Source organism: Danio aesculapii, chromosome 20, assembly GCF_903798145.1.
Source record: "Danio aesculapii chromosome 20, fDanAes4.1, whole genome shotgun sequence".
NCBI lineage: Eukaryota > Metazoa > Chordata > Actinopteri > Cypriniformes > Danionidae > Danio > Danio aesculapii.
In genome coordinates this window covers 55,892,959-55,912,958 of record NC_079454.1, presented here as the reverse complement: position 1 = coordinate 55,912,958, position 20,000 = coordinate 55,892,959, and the positions used below count along the sequence as shown (strand labels likewise).

General features: G+C 43.3%; 1 protein-coding gene across 1 annotated transcript in view; it reads left to right on the top strand.

Annotated features, from left to right (window-relative positions):
• The window catches only part of LOC130247435 (1-phosphatidylinositol 4,5-bisphosphate phosphodiesterase beta-1-like), a 29,320-nt gene extending 11,708 nt beyond the window's left edge, over positions 1 to 17,612 (top strand). Inside the window, exon 8 of the mRNA XM_056480655.1 lies at positions 16,412 to 17,612. Coding sequence (XP_056336630.1) covers positions 16,412 to 16,594 — 183 coding nt within the window. The 3' untranslated portion in view covers positions 16,595 to 17,612. The remainder of the gene's footprint in view (positions 1 to 16,411) is intronic.
• The last annotated feature ends 2,388 nt before the right edge of the window (positions 17,613 to 20,000 follow it).

Genomic DNA, 20,000 nt, shown 5'->3' with positions numbered 1-20,000 from the left:
AATCAGCATAATGTTAGAATAGAGTTGTTTTATTCTATTATTCTATTATTGTTTTATTATTATTATTTTTGTGGTTTTGTTCACATGTAAACCATTATCAGCACCAATAAGTTTCATTCTCGTCTCATCTGTTTAAAAAAGAATAGGTTTCTTTGAGCAGGTCTGTTCGAGCTCTTTTATTTGTTCATCTGAGAATATATTCTAAACATTACATCTGATGATATAGTCATCACCTGTCTTTAGAAGACTTGGATTAGACCACTTGATCCGTGTGGATTACTGTACAATCTATAAATGTTTTGAAGCATCAATAGGTTTGCATGAACAGATGTTCAGTGCACAGATGGATAGATCTTACAATAAAAACAAATATACTACTCAAATACTGATTATTTAGCCAAGATTAGGCATTGTATTTGTTACTTGGCTAAATCATGCTGATCAATGCACAGTTTTATCAGTTTTGATGAGCTAACGCTGTCAGAATCGAGGAGTGATGTACTTTTTGATATGTAAACAGATGAGTACAGTAGAGTAGAGTAGTGAATGAGTTAGCGGTTTATCATTTATCAAATGAATCAAAGGGTTTGGGCCACCCATCAACCTGTCTATGTCAGGGTTCATCTCTCTCTCCCACACCACCCCCTGCTGAAACAAAAGGGGAAGCTGGAGAGAGTCAAAGGTTACACAATGATAAGAATGGAGAAAGTGAAGAGCTCCTGTGCATAGATTCGGGATTAGCCTTGTTTGTGGGCTTTAGGCTTAAAACCTGATGAGAGGAAGTAGTTGTGTTATAATTGTTGATTGTGGTTGGGTTGTAAGGACATGGGTGAGAGGTGGTGATCAAGAACATACTTTGAAAGAAGGATTATGTCCTTTTGTTACTAGTGGTTGTATGTTAATACATTTTATTTAAAGCACCTTTCAAGAAACCCAAGGTCACTGTACAACATATATATATATACCCAACTCAATAATTTAAAAATAAACCAACAGTATAAAAATAGAGAAGATGATAAAATACAAAGACATGATACAGAATGTAGTATAGAGTGAGTTATTTTGAACAGATGAGCCTTAAGTCTGGATTTAAACAGAGGGAGAGAGTCACTGTTGCGGATGTCAGGAGGAAGAGAATGCCAGAGTTTGGGAACAGAGTGACTGAAAGCTCTGCTCCCCGTAGTGCTGAGATGGGCAGAGGGAACAGACAGGTGAATGGAGGAGGAGGAGGATCTAAGGAAACGGGAATGAGTGCTGATATAGAGGAGATCATACAAATTGGGTGGTGTGAGGTTATGGATGGTCTTGAGTGTATGCAGGAGGATTTTATATTCCACTCTGGGTTGGACTGGAAGCCAGTGCAGATCTTGTAAAATGGGGGTGATATGGTGGAAAGGAGTTGTGGTGATGATGTGGGCAGTTGAGTTCTGGACCAGTTGAAGCTTATGGAGGGATTTCTCTGGAAGACCTTAAAGGAGAGTATTGCAGTAATCAATGTAAGAGGTGACGAGGCTATGAACGAGTATTGAGGCGGTGAAAGAGGAACGGAGACAATTTGTATTACAGAGATTAAAATATGCAGACTTGGTTATATTATTGATATGAGACTGGAAAGAGAGTGAGCTGTCGAGGATGACACCCAAACTCTTAACCTGGGGAGACTGAAGTGCCATCTATAGTAAGGGAGATGGAGTCTGATTTAGAGAGTGTAGATTTGGTGCCAATAAGAAGAGTTTCAGTTTCATCACTGTAAAGTTTTAATACATGTGAAGTGAACCAGCATTTTATTGCAGAAGGGCAGTTATTGAGAGTGGAAAGGTGGAGTGGGGAGTTGGGCTTGCTAGAGAGGCAGAGCTGAGTGTCATCTGCAGAGCAGTGGAAGTGGAAATTGAATTAATGAAAATGTTGCCAAATGGAAGAAGAGAAGGGGCCCCAGGACAGAGCCCTGGTGAACACCTGTGGTTACCTAAGAGTCAGGGTTAAGGTAGGTCAAGGTTGCGGTTAGGGTCAGGTTAAGTCAGTGTTAGGTTAGGTTAGGTCAAGGTTAGGGTCAGGGTTGGGGTTAAGGTCAGGGTTGGGGTTAGGGTCGAGGTTAGAGCAAGGGTTAGGGTCGAGATTATGGTCGAGATCTTCCACAAGGTTTAGGGTCAGGGTTGAGGTCTTCCACTAGGATCAGATTAGGGTCGAGATCTTCCACTAGGGTTAGGCTCAGGGTTGAGGTCTTCCACTAGGATCAGATTAGGGTTGAGGTTATGGTCGAGATCTTCCACTAGGGTAAGGGTTAGGGTCAGGGTTGAGGTCTTCCACTAGGATCAGGATTATGGTCGAGATCTTCCAATAGAGTAAGGGTTAGTGTCAGGGTTGAGGTCTTCCACTAGGATCAGGGTTAGGGGCGAGGTTATGGTCAAGATCTTCCACTAGGATCAGGTTTAGGGTCGAAGTTAGGGTCGAGATCTTCCACTAGGGTTAGGGTCAGGGTTGAGGTCTTCCACTAGGATCAGGGTTAGGGTCGAAGTTAGGGTCAAGATCTTCCACTAGGATCAGGGTTAGGGGCGAGGTTATGGTCAAGATCTTCCACTAGGATCAGGGTTAGGGTCGAGGTTAGGGTCGAGATCTTCCACTAGGATTAGGGTCAGGGTTGAGGTCTTCCACTAGGATCAGGGTTAGGGTCGAAGTTAGGGTCAAGATCTTCCACTAGGATCAGGGTTAGGGGCGAGGTTATGGTCAAGATCTTCCACTAGGATCAGGGTTAGGGTCGAGGTTAGGGTTGAGATCTTCCACTGGGGTTAGGGTTAGGGTCAGAGTTGTGATTAGAGCTACACACTGCAAAGGAAGATTCACTCATTGAAAATCTGCAGGCGACAGAATCTAAAACAGCTGATGGAGCATTCACTACCTCGCACAGTTTTCAGTCAGAAGATGGCTCTAAACAGTCAAGAATACAATGTTGTTGTTCCAAATAATAGTACAAAACTGAGCACGTCAAATATGAACACCTCTACAACTCACTACTGTGTGCTCACAGGCAGAGGAGCCCAGAGACACATCACAGTACAGCACATCAGGCTTAAAGAAATAGAAATAAAGTACGGCAGAAACACCAACAGTTAACAATGACAAGAGAAAGCTGAATCCATTAGAGACACAGATATATATCTGTCTGCATTTCTGCCCTCATTCACCAGAGGGCGCCACATTATATCTGGTCTTCACTTCCCTTTTATGCCAGCTGTGCGCGTGCGTGCACGTGTGTGTGTGTGTGTGTGTGTGTGTGTGTGTGTGTGTGTGTGTGTGTGTGTGTGTGTGTGAGTGACCTCATTCTCCATCTCAGGCTGAAGAACAGCTTCGTGAGTGCATGTGTGTGTGTGTGTGTGTGTGCTCTGCTGAAGTCTGAGCGGGAGCGAGAGAGTCTGACCTATTTCTGCATGTGGATCTGCCGCTAATGGACAGATATTAGCATCTGCTCTTCTGAGGGTCCGCGTTCTGCCCACAGTGCCTAAATATACTCCTGTCCTGGAGACGGGTGTGTGTAGAGACTGTGCTCGCACCTCAGCACGTGTGTGTGTGTGTGTGTGTGTGTGTGTGTGTGTGTGTGTGTGTAAGTGGCCTGCTAATGGTCAGTCTCAGAGTGTGTTAGCATTAGCGGCCTGCTAACAGTCGATCAGCAGGACTGAGCAGATCTGACTTTCACATTATCATCTGTCTGAGAACTACAAATGCATTCAGGTCAAATAAAGCAGTTATCACTAAGGGAACGAGTGCTTAGCCGTCAGATGCTCTGAACACTCACTCATTTATTTATTTGTTTGTTTGTGTTGTTGATAAGAGATAACTTTAAGCAGATTTTGCCTCATCATAAAGGATCCATCATCATTCATCATCATCTAATATCAGTCAGATATCTATTTACCCGTATCTTAGACCAGAGATGAAGAGATGGCAGAACACTGGCCTGACATGTACACTACTACATCATTGTCATTCAGTGTCATATTTCCTGAGACAGCATTGTGTTAGGGGCTTTTTACCTAGGAATAAAGGCTGGATGGGGAAAGCTCTGGCTTCATCTGTATATAGCTTGAAGCCGGGCTCACACTGTGATTATTTATAGTGTATAAATGCTGTCTGATCATGCACACTTGGATACAGCTGAATAAATGTAAAAAAAACAGCAGGGTTTGGTGTAGTCCGGTGTAGTTAAGCAGGGTTTGGTGTAGTCCGGTGTAGTTAAGCAGGGTTTGGTGTAGTCCGGTGTAGTTAAGCAGGGTTTGGTGTAGTCCGCTGTAGTTAAGCAGGGTTTGGTGTAGTCCGGTGTAGTTAAGCAGGGTTTGGTGTAGTCCGGTGTAGTTAAGCAGGGTTTGGTGTAGTCCGGTGTAGTTAAGCAGGGTTTGGTGTAGTCCGGTGTAGTTAAGCAGGGTTTGGTGTAGTCCGGTGTAGTTAAGCAGGGTTTAGTGTAGTCCGGTGTAGTTAAGCAGGGTTTGGTGTAGTCCGGTGTAGTTAAGCAGGGTTTAGTGTAGTCCGGTGTAGTTAAGCAGGGTTTGGTGTAGTCCGGTGTAGTTAAGCAGGGTTTGGTGTAGTCCGCTGTAGTTAAGCAGGGTTTGGTGTAGTCCGTGTAGTTAAGCAGGGTTTGGTGTAGTCCGCTGTAGTTAAGCAGGGTTTGGTGTAGTCCGCTGTAGTTAAGCAGGGTTTGGTGTAGTCCGGTGTAGTTAAGCAGGGTTTGGTGTAGTCCGCTGTAGTTAAGCAGGGTTTGGTGTAGTCCGGTGTAGTTAAGCAGGGTTTGGTGTAGTCCGCTGTAGTTAAGCAGGGTTTGGTGTAGTCCGGTGTAGTTAAGCAGGGTTTGGTGTAGTCCGGTGTAGTTAAGCAGGGTTTGGTGTAGTCCGGTGTAGTTAAGCAGGGTTTGGTGTAGTCCGGTGTAGTTAAGCAGGGTTTGGTGTAGTCCGGTGTAGTTAAGCAGGGTTTGGTGTAGTCCGGTGTAGTTAAGCAGGGTTTGGTGTAGTCCGCTGTAGTTAAGCAGGGTTTGGTGTAGTCCGCTGTAGTTAAGCAGGGTTTGGTGTAGTCCGGTGTAGTTAAGCAGGGTTTGGTGTAGTCCGGTGTAGTTAAGCAGGGTTTGGTGTAGTCCGGTGTAGTTAAGCAGGGTTTGGTGTAGTCCGGTGTAGTTAAGCAGGGTTTGGTGTAGTCCGGTGTAGTTAAGCAGGGTTTAGTGTAGTCTGGTGTAGTTAAGCAGGGTTTGGTGTAGTCCGGTGTAGTTAAGCAGGGTTTAGTGTAGTCCGGTGTAGTTAAGCAGGGTTTGGTGTAGTCCGGTGTAGTTAAGCAGGGTTTGGTGTAGTCCGGTGTAGTTAAGCAGGGTTTGGTGTAGTCAGGTGTAGTTAAGCAGGGTTTGGTGTAGTCCGGTGTAGTTAAGCAGGGTTTGGTGTAGTCCGGTGTAGTTAAGCAGGGTTTGGTGTAGTCCGCTGTAGTTAAGCAGGGTTTGGTGTAGTCCGCTGTAGTTAAGCAGGGTTTGGTGTAGTCCGGTGTAGTTAAGCAGGGTTTGGTGTAGTCCGCTGTAGTTAAGCAGGGTTTGGTGTAGTCCGCTGTAGTTAAGCAGGGTTTGGTGTAGTCCGGTGTAGTTAAGCAGGGTTTGGTGTAGTTCGGTGTAGTTAAGCAGGGTTTGGTGTAGTCCGGTGTAGTTAAGCAGGGTTTGGTGTAGTTCGGTGTAGTTAAGCAGGGTTTGGTGTAGTCCGGTGTAGTTAAGCAGGGTTTGGTGTAGTCCGGTGTAGTTAAGCAGGGTTTAGTGTAGTTCGGTGTAGTTAAGCAGGGTTTGGTGTAGTCCGGTGTAGTTAAGCAGGGTTTGGTGTAGTTCGGTGTAGTTAAGCAGGGTTTGGTGTAGTCCGGTGTAGTTAAGCAGGGTTTGGTGTAGTCCGGTGTAGTTAAGCAGGGTTTGGTGTAGTTCGGTGTAGTTAAGCAGGGTTTAGTGTAGTTCGGTGTAGTTAAGCAGGGTTTGGTGTAGTCCGGTGTAGTTAAGCAGGGTTTAGTGTAGTTCGGTGTAGTTAAGCAGGGTTTGGTGTAGTTCGGTGTAGTTAAGCAGGGTTTGATGTAGTCCGGTGTAGTTAAGCAGGGTTTGGTGTAGTCCGGTGTAGTTAAGCAGGGTTTGGTGTAGTCCGGTGTAGTTAAGCAGGGTTTGGTGTCGTTCAGGTTTTAAAAGAGGAACTGTTTCTGGAAAGACAAAAAGTAGCCACCAAATGACTGTGCATGGCAACAATTAATGACCATCTTTATTGGAAAAGTTCAGTTCAATGAAGTACATGTAAATATTAAAAAGAAAATACACAACACAATTGCTTAAACTCACAATAGAATAAGTCAAGTAATGTCCGGTTATCTGTATATAGTTCGGTCAGTTCAGTTGACTTTATTGGTACCTGTAGGTCGATTCTTTTTGGCATTTAATACAAACAATTAAATCACACAGATACAGTTATAGTCAAAATTATTAGCCCCCCTTTGATTTTTCTTTTCCTCTTCCAATATTTCCCAGATGATGTTGAACAGATTCAGGAAATGTTCACAGTATTTCCTCTAATATTTGTTCTTCTGGAGAAAGTCTTGTTAGTTTTATTTCAGCTAGAATAAAAGCAGTTTTTAATTGTTTTAACACCATTTTAAGGTCAACATTATTAGCCCCTTTAAGCTGTATTTATTTCCAATAGTCTCCAGAATAAACCACTGTTATACAATGACTTGCCTAATTACCCTAACTTTACCCTAATTACCCTAGTTAAGCCTTTAAATGTGACTTTAAGCTGAATACTAGTGTCTTGAAGAATATCTAGTCTAATATTATTTACTGTCATCATGACAAAGAGAAAATAAATCAGTGATTAGAGATGAGTTATTAACACTATTATGATTAGAGATGAGTTATTAACACTATTATGATTAGAGATGTGTTGGAGAAATCTGCTCTCTGATAAACAGAAACTGGGGAAAAAATAAACAGGGGGCTAATAATTCTGTCTTTAACTGTACATACCCACATGTACACATGCAAAAGTCCCTTATAAAATATTATAATTTATTACAGTAGATGACGGGACAAAGCTATTCCTGTAACGTTTTGTCCTACTAAAAAGCCTCTGACACCTTTGACCTGAAGGGAGCAGGATAAACTCCTCAGATAGAGGATGACAGCTACAGCTACTGATGTTCTGGGCAATCTGCAAAAGCTGCCTACTATACAAGGTTCAGTACTCAGCTGTGATTCACCAATCAACCTGCTAGACCACCTAATAACCTGGCTCAGTATACTCCTGTGTTTAAGGGACAGACTTCCAAACCATGCCACCAGAGAGCGAGAGATAGAATAGACTCAATAAAAGCATGATAGAAAAGAGGAAGCATATTGGGGCCAATGTGAAAACATAATAGTTTCCTGAGACAATAAAGGTGCTGATACCCCTTCTTGCACACAGCTTCACAGTTTGCCTCAAAGTTTTAAAAGGTGGTCAATAATGGTAGCCAGATACGTGTAGTTCTCCACACATTCTACTTTTTGACCCCTGATATTAATCACCTCAGCTGCTGCATGATTCCTTCTCAAATCAAAAATCATGTCCTCAGTTTTTGTTGAATTACGTTTTAGATTTGACTCCTCACACCACTGAACAGGACGATTCACTATGGGACCATGACTATTTTCATCTTCTGGGAGGAGGCTTACAATCAGTCCATCTACTTTTACAATGTAGATCAGAGCTGCTCAACCCTGCTCCTGGAGATCCACCTTCCTGCAGAGTTCAGCTCCAGCCCTGATCACACACACCTGAACCAGTTCATGAGGACCTGAGCAGCTCTTGATCATTACAGCAGGTGTGTGTGGTCAGGGCTGGAGCTGAACTCTGCAGGAAGGTGGATCTCCAGGAACACAGCTAATGACCCTAGGGATCTAGATTGTGTCAAACAACTTTAACACAGATGAAGAGAAGACAATTAAAGCCATAACAATATGTCAGATCATTTCAGTTTATCAGAGAAGCAGTCCTAGTACAAGATTATGTAGACCTCAGGATCAGGAGGAACAGAGTGTAGATGCCGTTCACATTACAGTGTGTGTTTGTGTGTTCCCGGCTCCGGTTGCCCTCGATAATGCAGACTAACAATCCTTTAGAGGATTTGGGTTTCAGAGTGTGTGCTTTATGTGAATGCTAATGCAGAGAGGTGTGTGTTTAATCTAGTTTTACACTGGCATAGTGTTCAGAGCTGTTCCAGAGTTTAGGTGTCAGATATGAGCTGATCTACCGCCTACTGTTGATGCTGATATTCTAGCAATAATCAATAATCCAGCATTAATTGAGCGTAGTGGACATGAGGGGCTATAATACATCATCAGCTCTTCTAATACTAGAGCTCAGCCGTTCAGGGCTCTGTAGGGAGTCAATAAGATTTGAGCATTTATAAGATATTTAATATACAGTGATGACAGAACTGGAGGAATGTGATCATAATCTCTCAGTTCTAGAAGCACTCAGCAGAAGGGTTGGGTATCGTTTGGGGTTATTTCGATACCAGTGCTAAATCGATACTTTCAAAACGGTACCGGTGCCAAAACGGTGCCTGAACCGATACTTTTTAATGTAGAACTCGCGGCACAGGTGTGTGTGCCCTGATAGAAACCTATGTTTAGAATTCTAAAATGCATAGCGTTGCGCTACGCCGAGCGGTGCTTCTGGTGTGAGACCCGCTTTACATTCTTGCCGCAGCACGAGTGGCACCGGAATTAGGCACCAAGATTTATATGCTGTAATCGGTATGCACCGGTACCGTTATCATAATGGCACCGTTTTTCAATACCCAACCCTACTCAACAGCTGCATTTTGAACTAGCTGAAGTTTGTAAATTAGGCCAGAGCAAACAGATGATAACGCATTGGTCTTTGGGTCCAATAAGCAAGAGCTCAGTTTTAAAGTTGTGTATCATCAGCATAACAGTGGAAGCTAACTGCATGTTTTTAATGATGTCGCGGTAACATATATAGTGTGAACAGTAAGGGACCCATAACTGAGCTTTATGGTATCTCACAGTGTACTGTTGATCTGTATGATGCCTCTTCAGTAACTGATAACCAGGGCTTTACAATAACACCATTTACATTAACAATGGTGGATTTCAGCTGTGGCAGGTTAAACAACCACTCTTACTAGCCACTTTGGCAGGTTGAAGATCATTTAAATGGTAGTTTTCTTAGAAGCAGGGTTCGACAATAGAGATGGCCCAATATGCGTGCAAATGTCATCATAGAATCGAGAAGCAGCATGAACGACAAAAATAGCATTTGCGCGAGCAAAAGAAAGTAGGTGAATACCAAAGGAGAGGATGATCACACGCGCACAGCTGATGTGATGCGCACGACTGTTTAAAAAGCATACACGCTCCCGTTTCCTGGCGCAAAGCAGCTGTGCCTGGAAACACAACTGCTGTGATCGGTTCTCTCTGAAATAGACTGGACCAAAAGTGTTGCTCGAGCACCCACCGTCCTGCTGCTTCCAAAAGCTCCGGATGTTTTTAAAATCTGTCTTTTTGTAAGCAGCAGCGGCTGCCGGTTTTGTTTTGACTATTCTTTAAACAGAACAGATTATGGGCCTAACGTTACCCATGTGCACGTGATCATCCTTCCATTATCACACATGCCGTTATTCACCTGCTTTCATTTGCTTGCGGTTGTTTTTGTTAATGGTTTAATTATCTATTTTACAATAACATTGCTTTAATAGGAGATGAACTCCCCATATATGTGTAGTTAACTGGTGATCTGAGAGACCTTTAGCCTGGACAGACTAGGCTACTGTGCATAGTTTTAGATACATGGCAGGGATTATTTTGGGGGTTTTGTTGAACATAAAGAGCATGTATACAGCTATATTTAACATGTTTTGACATTATTTAACATTTGTGGCTAAGAAATAATTATTTATTTTTGCTGTGGTCAGAGATAAATTTGGTAAAACCTTAGTGTTGAGCTCTGAAAATTCATCATGTGAAATAAAGACGCATTGCAATGCGACACTATGAAACCACAAGCCATTTGCTCATGCTCATTAAGCAAGGTCATACACACACAGAAGAAGTGAAATGAATGAGGAGACATGTGGACACAACACAAAGTCTAAATCAAGTCGTTTTAGCATGCCAAAGTCAAATTTATGCGTATAAAATATATTTTCCCAACAACAAAATTGTGGCTAGTAATGCTGGAAATCTACTAGCCACAGTGGCTGGTGATCAAAAAAGTTAATGTCAAGCCCTGCTGATAATGCTCAGATAGATCAGACCTGAACCAGGCCAATGCAGTTTATAATCAACAGTATCAAACGCAGCACTGAGGTCCAATAACACTAAGAGAGAAATGCAGTCATGATCAGATAAAGAGTAGGGTTATAATGTATTACTGATGTGCTACAAACCAACTTCAGATTCATCAGCTCTTTTCAGAAACATTGCTGGATTTGCCTTCTCTCCTGTGTGAGTTCTTCAACATCTTGTGCATCATTGTAAGCTTCATATAAAGAAGTATGTTTCCAACCTGCTACATCCCTCACCTCTGATTTCTATCACAGCTCAGGTATTTCAGTATATTTAGCAGAACCCAACCTTAAATATGTCAGACACCTTCGTTTACCTTTTTTCATTGAGCAGCTAATATTGGGTTCATTTAAAGGGGAAAAGGTTGAGGCTGAGCTCTGGCCGTTCACATGTGATGGTGATGTTGAATGAAACTGCAGGCCACAAACAGAGTACTGTGTCATCACCATGACAACACAGATCTGCCGTTAACCCCATAATAACCAGACAAACACAGATCTGCTTTGGTAGTTTTCTAAATGAGCACATTATACGGGCCGGTCCAAGATTATGTAGACCTCGGGATCAGGAGAAACAGACTAACATGAGTGTAGATGCTGTTCACATTACAGTGTGTGTGTGTGTGTGTGTGTTCCCGGCTCCGGTTGCCCTGATTCATACAGACGAACAATCCTTTAGAGGATTTGGGTTTCAGAGTGTGTGTTTTATGTGTATGCTAATGCAGAGAGGTGTGTGTTTATTCTAGTTTTGTGTCTGCTCCAGAACTGTGAAGACTGTTCCAGAGTTTATCTGCAGATATGAGCAGATCGACCGCCTGCAGTTGATGCTGATATTCTCGGAGTAATCGATTGTCCAGAGTTTTGACGTATCTTGATTTCAGAGCAGTTTGGGAAAGGCAAAGATACTGAAGATTAACAAACACACGCGTGATTACTCACACACACATTTACACACATATGCTCACTCACACACACACACACTGGTCGTGTCCGCTCTGCATTTGATGTGAGCAGCTCTTCATTAATAATTCACAGACTCCTGCTTCTCTCCAGGGGAAGTTCTGTCGCTCGATAAACACACGAGGAGTGCAAACACACACACACACACACACACACACACACACACACACACACACACACATGCACGCTGGAAATACCTGATCCAGCCACACACACACAATCTTTCCCTGGTCTCTGCACATGTGTGGACCGATGCACGCGTCCCTGAGCGTGTGTATTATCTCACACACACAGGTTGAAATGAGAGTGTGACGCTCCAGATTGAGCCGCGCAGCATCCCTGGACGGCGAGCAGAATGAGGACAGATGTTGAAGAAGGTCGCTGCGTCCCGAGCGGGCGCCGCTGATGGCTGAATGTGGTTTGTTGACAGAAGAGAGTCTGTGGAGGGAAGACGGATTTAACTGAGATCTGGAGCTGCAGCGAGGGAGCTGCGTTTGATCTGCAGATCTCTGAGGGTCCGAGGATCCAGATCCGCTGTTTCTCTGAGGATACGCCAGCAGCTGCTCTCACAGAATCACTTCATCACTGAGAGCTTCTCTCGGGTTCATAGAGCACATATCTAGAACTCCTACATCGAGAAGCATTCCCCAGACAAGAGCAACATGAGAAAGAAATAATACTACTGTATATGCATGAACACATTGAGGGCACAGCGGCTGTTCTGCAGGTCAGTGTTGAACCCGCAGCTCTAAAAGCACCATATAAACTACTGTCAGTACATCAACACTGTCTGGCTCCACACTCCTGCAGCCTTTACTGTAGTGAGAGACGAGTGCTGTCCACTGAGTGAACACTGCTGAAATACTGCACACTGATGAGGGAACATTCACACAAACAGTGTGTGTGAGATGAAGATCAGCTGCTTTCTGCATGCAGAATCGAGTTTCAGGGAGACTGAGATGAAATTGATCTGCTGAGCTGTAGAGGTTTAGTGAAGGCGGCTCGCTCTGACCTGAAGGACGAACGGTGGAGACAGAGTTATAGACAACAGGAGGGGTCATCACCTCCAGCGGCTCAGGGAACCTAACACACATACAGATATTTGTAAAAAGTCTCTTTATTCATCCAGGGTCGCCACAGCGGAATGAACCACCAACTATTCTAGCATATGTTTTATGCAGCGGATGCCCTTCCAGCTGCAACCCAGTACTGGGAAACACCCATACACACTCATTCTCACACACACACACACACACACACACACACACACACACACACTACAGCCAGTTTAGTTGATCAATTCCCCTATAGCGTATGTGTTTGGACTGTGTGGGAAACCGGAGCACCCGGAGGAAACCCACACCAACACAGGGGAGAACATGCAAACTCCACACAGTAACACCAACTGACCCAGCCGGGACTCGAACCAGAGACATTCTTGCTGTGAGGCGATTGTGCTATTCAGTTGATTTGCATTGACTCCGCTGAGGCTCCGTCTGAGTTTGACAGTGTAATAACACACACAGTGAGTGAGTGGAGCGCAGGCCGAATGTCAGGCTTTATTTACGCAGCTGAACTCCTGCTGTTCCCACACGAGCGCAGGTGATAAAGACGTGTCCTGGAGGTGTTAAAGGTGCAGGTGTAAAGCTGTAATCCGCTCGACGTGCGGGCAGCAGGGGGCAGCAGTGTGTGTGCGCTGCGGGAGCATCTGCTCGTGGCGTCCGGACAGAAATACGGCTTTGCAGAAGGTGACCTGGAGACTGTGGAGAGTCAGCGCTCGGGTTTGGGCGAGCCGTGTTTGTGTTCAGACTAGTGATGGTCGTTAATTTACAGTGTGTTCATTTTGAACAAATCTTTTCTGGGACTCGAGAATGGTGAATCGACTCGTTCATTAGCATATGCTCACATTGCACAGGAGGAGGAGAAGATCAGTTCTCCATTCTTATCTTCAGTCGGGTTTGAGTGGTTCATTCATCAGGAGAAAGAGAGAAGCTGGAAAAAGAGCTGGAAAAAGATTTGATTCGTTCTCTCGAGTCCTCGGTTTGAGTCTTTCGTCTCTTTACATGATAAACAAACAACTCATAACACAAAGACTGTGAAGCTGAACTAATCCTGCACTGTAAAAAAGGATTTTTTAGTTTGACTTAAGAAAGTTTTTGAGTTTATTATAATTATAAATTGTTTCCCAGTACTGGGTTGCAGCTGGAAGAGCATTCGCTGTGTAAAACATATGCTGGATAAGTTGGCGGTTCATTCTGCTGTGGTGACCCTGGATTAATAAATGGACTAAGCCGAAATAAGAAAAGGAATGAATGAATTTAGTTATAAATGTAAGTTATAATAACTTGAGTGATTTTGTTGTTTCAATAAATTTTTCTAATATTTTATATTGTATCAACTTCTTCAAGCAGTTTAAGCTGACTTAAAAATTGAAGTACACTCAACTTAAAAGTGTAGAATTGTCGAGTAGTGCCAATAGCCTAGTGGTTAGTGCATCGACACACAGCACCAAGGTGCTCGCAGTGACCTGAGTTCAATTCCCAGCTCCCCCACTTTCCTGTCTCTAATCTCCACTGTCCTGTCATAAAGGTGAAAACCCCTAAAAAATAATTATAAAACAATAGTTGAGTGAACTAATTGTCTAAAGTCAACTTCATCCATTTGATTGCTTGAAGAAGTTGATACAATATAATTCAAAGCGAACAAAAGATTTGTCGACTCAACTCACTGAAAAAGTGTTGCATGCAGAACTGTTGCAAACAATTTATTTGTGTTGAATTTAAACAAACAAATTAAATGTAATAATGTTCAACTTCATTTGTTTGTTTACATTCAGCCCAAATAAATAGTTTACAACCACTTAACTTAAAAAATTGAGTAAAACTAAGGAATCATCTTTGAATAATTTTTTTCAGTGTACAAATAGTTTGTTGTAATAAAAAACTGAAAAAGTTACCTGGTTGCCATAAAATTATGAGTTAAATGAACTAAATATAGTTTGTTGTAACACCTAACTAAGAAGTTTACACAATCAACTTACAATTATGAGTTAAATGAACTTAATATAGTTTGTTGTAACAATTAACAAAGTTTATACAGTTGACTTATTAAGAGTTAAAAGAATTCAACACAAGTTAACATGACATTTTTAAAAAAGAAACCTAGAACATCAGCACAAATAATCTGTAATAACATTTATTATAACCTCAAGAAAACATTTCCATTCAAGCAGAAGTAGTTATCAATTCAATAAATTCATATTAAAAGTGTCGGCGCAATAGCCTGGTTAGCGCGTCGACATATGGTGCAGTAGCACGTCAGGGCGTCGCGATTTCGAATCCCGGCTCGATGACATTTCCCTACCTTACCCCCCTCTCTCTCTCTCTCCAACTTCGCTTCCTGTCTAAATACTGTCCTATCTAAAAATGGCCAAAAATAAATCTTTAAAAAGTCATTGAAGCAACAAGATACAATCTGTAAATTCACCTCTGAAATAATCATGCCAAAACTTATAGATCAATCGTTATTAATAATTTCTCAAACAGCAGTAAAAGATGTTTCTTCATCTATTCAGCATTTAAAGGCTTAACATTAACACCAATTCATCACGTTATATTGAAAACTGTCAGCATTAGTGAATCTAAGTTGACTTGACAAAAGAAAATACATTGTGAAAACAGATCATGGGAATACTATTCTACAGTGTGTTTGGGCTCAGACTGTGAGCATTGCTGAAGCTTAGATAAGTGTGTGTGTGTCAGTCAAACCTGAAGAGCTGAGCTGATCATAGACAGAACCGCAGGTGATTCTTTCCCGTCTCTTACAGCATTCTAGTTCTGGCTGTTTGTAGTGTGATCAGCGTTTGGGCTCAAGTTTGGACGCAGCTCGTAACATACTAATGATATAATGGCCAAATGAATGACATGAGGATTTGTTTATCTTGATGAGTGAGCCTCAAAAGTCTGAGTCTGGAAAATGATCTGATCTCCCCATCATCATCATCATCATCATCATCATCATCATCAGCTCAGATGACTCCCGCTGCTCATCTGCATGGAGAACTAACCCGAAGCCCGAGTCAGACGGCTCAGAGACGCTCTCACATTCACACACCACTACAAATGCCTGGAAATCCTAGTCTTTGACACCATTCGTCTTTAGTGCTTTCTTTAATTACAGCGCTCCCCGGAGAGCCGGCAGGGTAGTTAACCAGTCAGATAAGCAGTAAAGCAATTATTGGGTCAGAATGAATACAATTCTGCCATCTTTAATCACTAGGGGAGTCTGTGCCTGGAGAGAAACAGCAGATCCGGCTCTGGAGATGTGTGTGTTTCTGGAGGTCTCTGGTGTGTTCTGTGCCGTGTTTTACTCTCCTGAATCACGCTGAGCTTCACTGGGTCCCTTATTCATGCTTATTCATACTCCAGCGCTGTATTCCCTCACACACCTCTGCTTTACCATGATGATCAGCTTCTAGATCAGACGCTCTCAACTGGGGGATCAGGAACGTCTTCCAGAGGGATATCACACACACACACACACACACACACACACACACACACTACAGTCAATGTGTAGTAAAGCGGCAGATAACTGGTGATCATTCAGCATGACGGATATATTAATATTGAAATCAAACACACTCATTTTGGGCTGTACAGAACCAATATATCAGAGAATGAGTGATCGTCCTCGATGTGATTCTGTTTGGGAAAACTCAAATGTGTAGATGCTAACGGTTTGAGGAGAGATAGCACCAATATACTACATCACTGCAGGTTAACTATTAATAAGCTATTAGTTAGCTATGGAGTTATGAGTAACCAATACAGTTATGCAGTAATCTGCACCTTCTGTAAAGCTGAAACAATCATTACTGTGGAAAACACTTCACTGGTGAACCTGAATGAACCGTGATCCTTCAGTAGAGTCTTTAAGACATCAGAAACTGATTCTGGATCTGAATACTAATGAGAATACCTGTATTTCTGTGCACTCAGAGATGATGGTGATCTTCAGAACTGAATCTAGCTCAGAGATCTGCCGGTTGAGGCTCTGCTCCAGAAGGCTCCATCGGGGGTTTCCTGCACTGATTTCTGTCCTTTTTCTTCTGCAGCTTCAGAGTCAGCTGGACCAGGAGTATCAGGACAAGTTCCGGCGGCTGCCGCTGGAGATCCAGGAGTTTGTGCAGGAATCTGAATCTGGAGTCCAGTCGATCAGAGATTCTGCTGCGGTGGAGAAGCAGATGTCGGTGTGTGCAGATGCAGAGGAGCGAGCGGTGTTCGACACCTCGCTCTGAGCACAGTTTACACTGCACACGCCGGCTAATGTGCACCTTTAGTATGACAACTGGAGGACTTACTTGAACAAATATAATCTTCCTTTCTTACTTCTAAAACTCTTGGTTTTCAAAAGAACTGCTGCTTACGTGGGTTTAAAGTTGCATATGTATGTTGAGGCAGACACGCGTGTGTTTAGAGGCTTCCCTTAATGGTTTTTAAGGTAACTTTTAATATGACTGTTATGAGGACTACTTACAGTAGGTCACGCTAACATGGGTGTTCATGGGGTAACATGTAGAATTTTAGACGTTTGATAACTTTATATGAATTTGTCTTACACACACACACACACACACACACACACACACACACACACACACAACAATACTATGTATAACAACAAATAGACATCACAGTCTAGAGCAGGGGTGTCCAAACTCGGTCCTGGAGGGCCAGTGTCCTGCAGATTTTAGCTCCAACTTGCCTCAACACCGCTGCAAAGATGCTTCTATAGCAGGGTTTACCAATCTCGTTCCTGGAGGTCCGGTGCCCTGCAGGGTTTAGCTCCAACTTGCCTCAACACACCAGCCTGGGTGTTTCAAGTATACCTAGTAAGACCTTTATTAGCTATTCAGGTGTGTTTGATTAGGGTTGGAGCTAAAATCTGCAGGACACCGGCCCTCCAGGAACAAGTTTGGTGATCCCTGCTCTAGAAAGCCTAGTAAGAGCTTGATTAGCTAGCCCAGGTGTGTCTGATTGGGGTTGGAACTAAACTTTGCGGGATACCGGCCCTCCAGGACCGAGTTTGGACACCCCTGGCCTAGAGGTATCAAGTGATTTATTAGCATGTACAGAAATGCGATGTTAAGGATAACTTTCACTTTATTTGACCTTTCATATGAAGCGACTTACACTGGACTCATGTGCGCTGGATCAGTTTACTCATTCCCTATGAATCGAACCCTAACTTTGGTGTTAGCAGTGCCATTATCTACTGTCTGATTAATAAAGATTCTGATATTACACAATGCTGAATCTGAGCACCTGTGTGTAAGTGTGTATGATTCTTCTTTCAGACACACGAGTTTTCAGACACACGAACAAACTGCACTTAAGAAGCTCCAAACAAGGATGACTTGTCCAAACAAGTTAGTGTGTTTACTAGTTAGGGGTGTAAGACAGCACTGCTGGTGTGCTTTTTTCTTGGCTTCTTTTAGCAACAATTAATATTGATTTATATTTAATATTGCCCATGTGTAATCCACTTGAACATGTTCACTTCTAAGTTGACTTACAGCATTGTTCTGCTTGATAACGCTGAGGTCTGCTGTTGTCTCAGTCTGTTAAGCAGAGGAATTATACATTTAAATATGTTAAAAACAGCTTTAACTCATATTAATACCCCGCTGTGACCACTAGTGCTCTGGTCCCTGATGTATACAATAATAGTTTTACACATAATCTGCTTTATTTACATCGGATACACACTGTTTAGGAGACTTGCTCTGTTCTTCTCCCCGTTAAACAGCCACTTTGATGTCATTTGGGTGAAAGTTGATGGACTGACGTGTTGTAGATCCAGCAGCTCTCCTCTAAATGCTGCGCTACATGTGTTTACACAGCTCATTATATGATTAGGATATTCATCAAAATTTGATGTACCTGTAAATCATCCCTGCTGAAAAATCCAGCTTAAACCAGCTTAGGCTGGTTGGCTGGTTTTAGCTGGTTGACCAGTCCGGTTTTAGAGGGGTTTTGGTCATTTCCAGCCTGGTCTTAGCTGGTCAGACTGGAAAATGACCAGCTAAATCCAGCTAAAACCAGCTTGACCAGCCTGGTTTAAGCTGGACATAGCTGGTTTTGACTGGGCTCCCAGCCTGGCTAAGCTGGTCAAGCTGGTTTTAGCTGGTCATTTTTCAGCATGACCAGCTAAGACCAGGCTGTAAATGGCTGGAAACCAGCCTGGAAATAGCCAAAACCCCTCTAAAACCAGGCTGGTCAACCAGCTAAAACCAGCCAACCAGCCTAGGCCGGTTTAAGCTGGTTTTTTCAGTAGGGATCTGTTGTGTCACGTGATAAACTCGAGGAGTCGCTATGGAAACTGTGAGTAAACAAACTGCCCTGTGTTTGACCAGTGCTGGATATAGTGCTGCTCATTATTGTGGTTCTTGGAGACACAAACGCTGGCACTCGCTGTAGAAGGTGTGAGGACGCCTGATCTAGAGCACTACTGAGGGCTAACAGAGAATGATGCACACACACACACACACACAGACGCTTCATGCTGGTGTCGGGGAAGCGTCTGGAAATGGGGTCAGATGTAAGTGGGTCGTAAACTCCTGTTTATGAAGTAATGTTGCCTCTGTCTGAAAGTGGGGCACATTCTCAGGTCTGGGGAGTTTCTGAAGGTCATGGCGTCTGAAATACTGAGGGTACAGGATAATCCAGCGGGTTCATCCTGACTCAGCAGATCCTCAAACCTGCTTGATGTCGTACAAATGGAGTTAATGAGAGAGTTAAGCTGCGGTCACACTAGAGCACGGATCACCAAACTTGTTCCTGGAGGTCCGGTGTCCTGCAGATTTTAGCTCCAACCCTAATCAAACACACCTGAACAAGCTAATCAAGGTCTTACTAGGTATACTTGAAACACCCAGGCAGGTGTGTTGAGGCAAGTTGGAGCTTAAACCCTGCAGGGCACCGGACCTCCAGGACCGAGGTTAGTGACCCCTGCACTAGAGTTTGAGCTCGTGAAATTCTGTGGTATGGTGCAGCGAAAAGGGGCGGGATTAAACAAGATGATTAGACATTAATAAAGCCAGCGATTGGTCCATATTTTAAATTCCTGTCCAGAGAGGTCATGGTTTGATCCTCGATTGGTCTCAAGCAGTCATGTGATGTGATTTGCAGGTCAGAGTTCACCAAGCTGGAACTTTCCAACACAGCGATCTGCGAAACTTGCCGCACGACCTTGCGTTTCCAGTCTGACGCGTTGGCGTGCATATGAATGAAAGTCTATGGGGAGAAAAGACCAGTGAGACCACAGCTTTAGTTAACGAGAGAGTTAATGAGTAGATCTTCCACACAGAGAGTCTCTGATGGACACAGCTTACCAATCACTGAAGACAAGGAGAAACACCAGAAAGACAGACACACACTCGGGTTTACATTAATGTGTGTGTGTGTGTGTGTGTGTGTGTGTCCACTGTCCTGTTTCCCATCATCCCCATAGCAACCGTTGCCACAACATGTTGTTATGTGCAGATGCCCAGCGCTCACTGTGAGACTGCAGCACATGTGAACCAAAGCAGGAATTCGGCTGCAAATATAATCAACATAAAAATAAACCCGGCAGCCTTCAGAAATAGCTGTGTGATAGTCCAGATCGTCTCCTGAGTCCCACATGCTCCCGCAGCTCAACTG